Genomic DNA, 7,500 nt, shown 5'->3' with positions numbered 1-7,500 from the left:
CAAGTTGACCCAAGACCCCTTGGCGGGTGGAAATAAAATATAAATTAATTTAAAAATATAAACAGTCATATGTTTAAGTAGATACGCCTGATAATATATTCATTTTTTCCATCTTCATATTTTTTTTATTTTTTCCAAACATGAAGATGGATTACGAGCTCAAACGAACTGACATAAAATTCCAGATTTATTTACAATAACAAAAATATATTCATATCAATATATTAAGTAGATATTAAGTAGATTCTTTCTGTGGGTGTTTACGGAAAATTTTATTGCTGTTAATATTAATGTTTTTAAAAGGGTTTGGTAGGTGTTTGAGACATGCAAAGATTAATAAAATCGCATATGACTTATTCCATCACTATAGGATACATTTGAGATCTTGCCCAGCCTTGTTCACAAACCTCGTAATGTTCACAAAAAAAAACAATAAAAAAAATGATAAATAAAACCAAGAGGAAAAAAAAATAACAACAGCTAAAGGCGATTTTTCCATCGCTTGGGTATAATGCCATGAGCCTTACGAACTTAGCGGTTTTCCGTTGTAAGATATTTTTTTTTTTTTTCTTTCTTGAAATTAACTCTAACCTGGTAACAAGATTAACTCATTGCAAAAAAATATTTATCTAAAAGATTCCGACATGAGATGACATCTAAACTGAAGAAACACGAAACGAAAATAAAAGCGTAAAATATGAAAATATACGTTGCAGATAACGAGAAAATACGATAAGGGTGAAAGGGACCTTCATATTGCATTATGAACTGACCCCTAATGCTCCCAGACGCGGATACCGGAGAGACCGTCTGGGAGATGCAGGTCAGCTCCTGCAACTATGCAGTTGCTACGAGCTTATTTATTTTATTTTATCTATTTACTTTTTCAAAGGCGTCCTTTCATATGATTTTTTTTGATTAAGTACATTGTAATGCTATTGATTTATCTCTAAAAATGTCTAAGTATATTAAGGGACAAAGAGCAGTAGTTAAATTTTACGCTCGTAGACCACCAAAGATTAAAAAAAAAAGTGCACTAGGTAACTCGATTGCAAATCTCGGAATCACGCTAATCTGACCTCTATCACGCCAGGTCGTAAGGCTCACATTAATTAGCTAGCAGGTGGAGGTGGGTGACTAGATGGTGAAGCCAAATAATTCTCTTTGGCCGCAAGTTTGATGATTTGTCTTTGATGAGCTTAGAAAGGAAAGAAAAATTAAGATCGGAAAGTTTTGAGCAATGAGAAGAAATGGCGGGAAATGGACGCTGTGTCCGAATCGGTTTGTGATCCACCCTTTCGAACACGGCTTTGCGTTTTTGTTCGTATGTGCTTGTCTGTCTTTGTTTGTTTATGTATTTGTTTGTTTTTGTGAATGTTTGCTTGCTTGTTTGTGTGCGTGTGTGTGTGTGTGTGTGTGTGTGTGTGTGTGTGTGTGTGTGTGTGTGTGTGTGTGTGTGTGTGTGTGTGTGTGTGTGTGTGTGTGTGTGTGTGTGTGTGTGTGTGTGTGTGTGTGTATGTGTGTGTGTGTATGTGTGTTTGTGTGTGTGTGTGTGTGTGTTTTGTGTGTGAATATGCATGATTAAGCTTGTGAAAAAAAACAAAGTATAAATAGTTGTTTAAACATTCATCTGTTATTGCGAATGACTGTATGTTTTCTCTAAGTATACTTTTGTAAGTGTTTGTATCAATCCTCCTTTTCCCTAATCACATAAACTAGAATGATTAGGCCGAGGATTATATTTTAAAGTAGAAAAGACTACAGAGTGAGTTTGAATAATTACTTTTATGATTTAAAAAGATTTATAAAGACAGAAATGCCTTTAGTATATTGAAAAATCATAAATAAAGTTCGTGTGAAGAGCAAGGTGAAAAAATAATGGAAGAACAGACAGGAAAAAAGACAGACAAGTTTGGTTCACTTAAAATCTAAAGAAATATTGAAAGAAAGAAAGAGAGAAAAGGAAGAGAGAGAGAGAAAAAAAGAGATGGAATTTGAGCTTCACTTCCAAAAGGTTTTCTTCAAACCTACTTTGGTAATAAAGAATAAAAAAAATTGCTTTAAAAATATATACGAGGTCATATGAGGTCAGGGCGGGAGGGGCGAGGAGGTCAAAGTATGGCACTTGGAGAAAGGGGGGAAAAGGGACACGGTATAAGGTCAAAGGATAAGGAATAGGGTTAAAAGGATAAGAGGGACATTGGATAAGAAACAAAGGAAAACATGCGACGCTTGTAGAAGAAGAAGAGAGGAGAATAATCATTGATAATAATAATAATAATAAGGGGATAACAGGGATAATAGGGATAACAAGGATAAGGGATGAGGGACAAGGATAACATAGGCTATGGGCACAAGAGGTCTTGGCAGAATCACAGTAAACACACCACCACGATTTGGCGAAGGAACCCCAGGGGGACTGCTACTGCCCAGGAGGTATTTTCGCTGCATTTCGCGGGGTTCTGGCAACATTTGCAACGGAAGGAAGGTTCTTGCAATATCTAAGACACTAACTGTTTGATTGTTGGCAAGAAAGAGTTTTCGCGAGATACGTTAAAAGGAAAATTACAGGTTTCTTGAAATGGCACACGTTATGCCTGACTTATGTATGTTCCTTTTATGCGTATTCATCTATCTATCTATGCATATATTGCTTTGTATATTGTCTTTATTTTGATATCTGCCGACTTGTAAAGAGCTGGGGACCATGCCAGTGAGTAGAGATAGATAAAATGACTTTTGGAAATATGGAATAACAACGATAACAAAATCGAGGTTTTAGAACCCCCAAAATGAATTAACGAATAAATGAGAAAGGTCATAAATTCGAAAAAAAAAGTCAAATTTCAAACCAAACATTAACAAAACTGAATCGACGAACTTACTTCCTTGATCTACCTCAATCTATCTCATTCTCAACCGCTCGTGGATTCCCCAGGCCCTTCAAAAACAAGTCCAATCGGTTTTCTAACTTTACTTTCATACTCCACTAACTTCCCTAACGACTAGCGACTTTTTGGAACCCCCTTTTGCGAACTACCTCAGGGCAATAGCACCCCCGTGGGCCATTCTGTGAGGTAATGTGGTGCAGGTGCGGGTGCGGGCAGTGCAGGTACAAGTGCAAGGTACAACGGTGCAGTAAAAAACACACAGGGTGCAATGGTGCAGGTGCAGTGCAACACACAGTGCATGGCGGTGACTGTTAGTTGGCCCTAGTGTTGTTAAGCGTAAAAAAGTGATAACGGTAATCAAAAAGAATTGAGAAAAAAAAATTGAAGGACTTAACCAGCATTTGAGGGACGAGAAGGATGTGTGTATATAGATAGCTTTTCCTCTTTTGATTTTTCTTCTTCTCTTTCTCGTGGAAATCCTCAAGTTGGGAGGATTATTTCTTCTCGTTCGGCGTCGGATGAACGAGCTTGTTCAGCGACCAATTGCAGTTGATTCCCTCGATTGCTAGTTAAGGACCTCTGGCGATAAAATGAGATCATCGGGCGAGGTGGTATGCCCTCCATGCTTTCTATCTTTTTTTTCCAAGAATACTTCATCTTCATCCATCTTCTTTCGTATTTTTGTCTTCTTTCAGTTTTCGTCCCTCCTCTTCTTAGTGGATTCCTTATTTATCGTCTGTAAGGATTTTTTTTTACATTCGTCTGTAATTTTTCTTTTGAGGGGAGACTGAAGACATGATTTCTTTTTCTTATTCTTCGTATTCTGGGATTATCCAGGGAGATGCCGAGAAAAGAACACTTGTCGATTCCGTGAACGTCAAAAAACCCAAGACATGATTAGGCCAATATACATTACTGAACGTCTTAGGAGATGGGGAGGAACGTGTGACCCTTAATCCCCGTTCTTCTCTTCTGCTCTCTCTAAAGGAAAGTCAGCTTCGGCGAGAATGTGCAGAGGGAATGGAAGGAATCGACAGCTTCGTGGAGCCCTTGAGGAGAGAGAGTTCTTCAGACGTCTTGAGGGAAAAAAGTCAACGGCCAGAACCTCGAAGCCTTACCTGAGGCCTATTGTACTGAGGCTTCGTCCTCTCCTCTCCTCGGCGAGCTTCTCTTGGGCGCTGCGTTGTACTCTCCAGGCGGCGAGACGGCGGCTGGACGGAGGGGGGGGGGGGGGCGGTGGGTACGGTGTGGGCGCGGAGGGGGGAGGGGCGCCCCTAGTGCCACGGGCGCCACATGCTCTGCGGCGGCGGGGGCGCCCTCGGGGGGCTGCTGTCCTTGCGGGGCTTGGGGGCGTCGCACGGGGCGTCGGCGGGGGCGGGGCGTGGGGCGTAGGTGGGCTTGGGTGCGAGGACGGGCTGCCGGCGGGGGGCGGCCCGGGGGGGGCCCGCCGGCGCGCCCAGCTCCTCCCGGAAGTGGTTGCTGCTCCACACGTGCGGCCTGATGGTGGGCGAGGCGCGCGACGTCCCTGGGCGCCTCGGGGACGCCCTCCCGCCCTCCTCCAGCGGCAGGGGCGAGCCCGCGCTGCTGACGGAGGACAGCGGCGTGCTGACCCCGGAGCTCATGTCGCTGTCGGACGCGTCGTGCGACTCCGCGCCCAGCGCCGAGTCGTCGCTGCCGGCGGAGAGCGCGGGCGGCTGCACCACGACGGCCGCGGGCGCCGCCTGGCCCCGCCCGGACGTCAGGATGGCCGTCAGCACGGGCGACGACGCCTGCAGCGCGGCGCTCGGCTGCCGCCGGTCCTCGGGCGCGCGCGCGGCGGGCATGGCGGCCGGCAGCACGAGCGCCAGGTCGCCGTTGCTGAGGCGCGTCGGCAGGATCTGCAGGCCGCCCTGCTGCGGCTGCGGCTGGAGCTGCGGGAGGGCCTGCTGCGGCTTGGCGGTGGTCACGAGCGTCACGTGCGGCTGCGCGCCCAGGGAGTTCCCCGCGCTGTCCTGGAAGGCGACGGGCTGCGTGGCCACGGGCGCGACCTGCGGCTGCACGCACGCCCCTGCGGCGGCGGGCGCGGCGTTGAGCACGAAGATGATGGGCGGCGGGTTGGCGGCCACGTTGACGCTGTTCTGGACGCAGGTGGCGTTGGCGTTGACGTTGGAGGTGACGGAGGACGCGATGGCGTTGAGGTGGCTGAGCACGTTGGCGTGCAGGTCGTGCGGGAGGCCGTCCATGCCCGACAGGTAGCGGGACACCTCGGCGGCGCACTGCGCGAAGCCGGCGCGGTACTTGGACATCTCGTCGCCGCCCGCCATGCGCCCGCGCACGCCCGCGGACTCGTGGCGGTGCAGCGCCTGCACGTGGCGCACCGTCATCTCCAGGATGTCGGCCTTCTCGAGCTTGCTGTAGCGGGAGGGCTGCGGGAGGAAGGCCGTGTCAGTGGGGCGCGCAGGGAGGACAAAATCTGTCTATACACACGCACAAATACACACCCTCCCCCCCCCACCCCCCCACCCCTACTCAAACACACACACACACAACAACAATCAACAACAACAACACTCCCCCTCCCCCCCTCCCCCAAACCCGCCCATTCACACGCCCAACCACGCCGGACGCCAACAGCAGCGCATAAGCCCCGCCTACTCACATCCTTCTTGAGGGCCTCCAACACCAGCGTCTTGAGGTCGTTGAGGCAGCGGTTGATTCTCTGGCGTCGCTTCTTCTCCATCAGCGGCTTGTTGCTCTGAGGGAGACGCGGATGCCGTTATTATGACGTCATCGAGGTGCTGGTGATGCTCTTTAGTCGGGAGGAGAGGGGGGGAGGGAGAGAAGGAGGGGGAGAGGGCGGAGGGGGAGAAGGGGAGAGGGAAGAGAGGAGGGCGAAAGGAGGGTGGAGGGGGTGAGGGAAGGGAGAGGGGAGAAAGGAGGGTAGAGGGGGAAAGGAGGGAGGGAAGGAGGGAGGAGGGGGAAAAGAAGGAGCGAGGGAGGGAGGGAGGAGGGGAAAGGAGGGAGGGAGGGAGGGAGGATGGAAAAGTGGAAGGAGGAGGAAGGAAATGGGGGGGGGGTAGGGAAGGAGAAAAAGGCGAAAGGAGAGATAGAGAAACAGGAAAGGAGGAGGGGAAGAAGGTAGGGAGGAGGAGGAAGGGGAAGTAAGGAAGAGGAGAAGGAGATGGGGGATGGAGAGGAGGGAGGTGGGGAAGGGGAAGGAGAAGGAGAAGGAGGAGGAGGGGAAGGAGGTAGCAAGGTAGAGGGAGGAGGAGAAAGGAGGAGGAAGGAGGAGTGAGGGAGAGGGGAAAACCCCGTTTTTGTGGAGTCTTCTCGTTGTGGTTAAAAGGAAGAATTTTTTGAGGATTTTTATCTTTACTCTTGTTTATTCTATCTATCTACTTACGTATACAATTTTATTCATGCAATAGATATTGAATTGTCATTAACACAATGATGATAATGATCGTTATCATAATCATCATTTTCATCACTATTATTAGTTTCATCAATGTCATTATAGATATCCTTATTCTGATCATCATCATCATCATTATATTTGAATTACTAATATTATCATCAATTCAATGAGGATAATAATAGTGATGATGATAATAACGACAAATAATATAATGATTATCATCTATCTTTATCTATTATCATTTTTAGGTGAGGGAGTTAGGTGATGATGGAAGGGGGTGGGGGGAGTGGGGGGGGTTAGTGGCTAGTGAGGGAAAGATATTGATATTAATTATAAAACGAACACATTGATAGACATTCGGAATCACATTTGAAATTACTTGGGACACGAAATAGACGTAAAAGCAAAGATAAAAACACAAAAGCAGGGACGAAAAGGAGATGAATAGTGGGAGGAAATAATTAACAAACGAACAAACAAAAAGAAACTGCAACATGATGTCCAAATTCGGTAATGTCAGCGAACTTAGTCACCTCGACATTGGCACTGGCTTTGGCTTCCTCAATCGCGAACTCACTGAGGCGAGACAGACAAGTCTAGATAGAATTTACAAAAAAGGAAACGACAAAAAGAGATTAAGAGTAAAAAAAGGCGCCCAACACGTTCTGGGGCGGGTACTTAAGAAAAAAAGATATTTGTTACCGCAAATTCTTCCTCTGTAATTTTTCCCTTCTTGCCATTGAACTTAGCATTCGGAAAAGTTCAAAGTCTATGCCTACGATAAAGATTTTTCCGTCGTTATTTTTGAGGTATTTCCTTATGTCAGGTTTTTATCTAAATCCATATAAGGGTTTTCGTCTAAACTCTACGCTAACTGAAGGTAAATAACCTTGTTTTCTTTATATTCATTTAAATTTAACTTTACATTTACGTATATTTAACTATGTTTACTTAGATTCAACTTCATATTTCCTCAGATTTAAATTCTAAATTGCATAATCAATAATTTAATGTATTTTTTTTACAAGTTCATATCTTTTCAATAGTCTGTTTGTCTTTGTCTCTCGTCATGTCAATAATCAACTGCAGATTAAGCTGTTTGTTCAGTGATTCAGCATCCCTTTAACTTTCCTTTTCTCTCAGCATAAAATCTACAAACGCTTATACCGGTACAGCTGTTGCTTATCGTTTAATTGCCGTCAGTTTATTATT

At 46.1% G+C, this 7,500-nt stretch overlaps 1 protein-coding gene across 1 annotated transcript in view; it reads right to left on the bottom strand.

The window, feature by feature from the left end:
* The window catches only part of LOC113826868 (protein hairy), an 8,173-nt gene that overhangs the window by 70 nt on the left and 603 nt on the right, over positions 1-7,500 (bottom strand). Inside the window, exons 2-3 of the mRNA XM_027379769.2 lie at positions 5,530-5,625; positions 1-5,296 (exon numbers count right to left, since the gene is read on the bottom strand). The exon at positions 1-5,296 is cut by the window's left edge and continues 70 nt beyond it. Coding sequence (XP_027235570.2) covers positions 4,166-5,296; positions 5,530-5,625 — 1,227 coding nt within the window. The 3' untranslated portion in view covers positions 1-4,165. The remainder of the gene's footprint in view (positions 5,297-5,529; positions 5,626-7,500) is intronic.

The sequence above is a fragment of the Penaeus vannamei genome, chromosome 36 (genome assembly GCF_042767895.1).
Source record: "Penaeus vannamei isolate JL-2024 chromosome 36, ASM4276789v1, whole genome shotgun sequence".
Lineage (NCBI taxonomy): Eukaryota > Metazoa > Arthropoda > Malacostraca > Decapoda > Penaeidae > Penaeus > Penaeus vannamei.
Note: the sequence above shows the minus strand (reverse complement) of the source record. Positions and strands in the feature narration are given on the sequence as shown.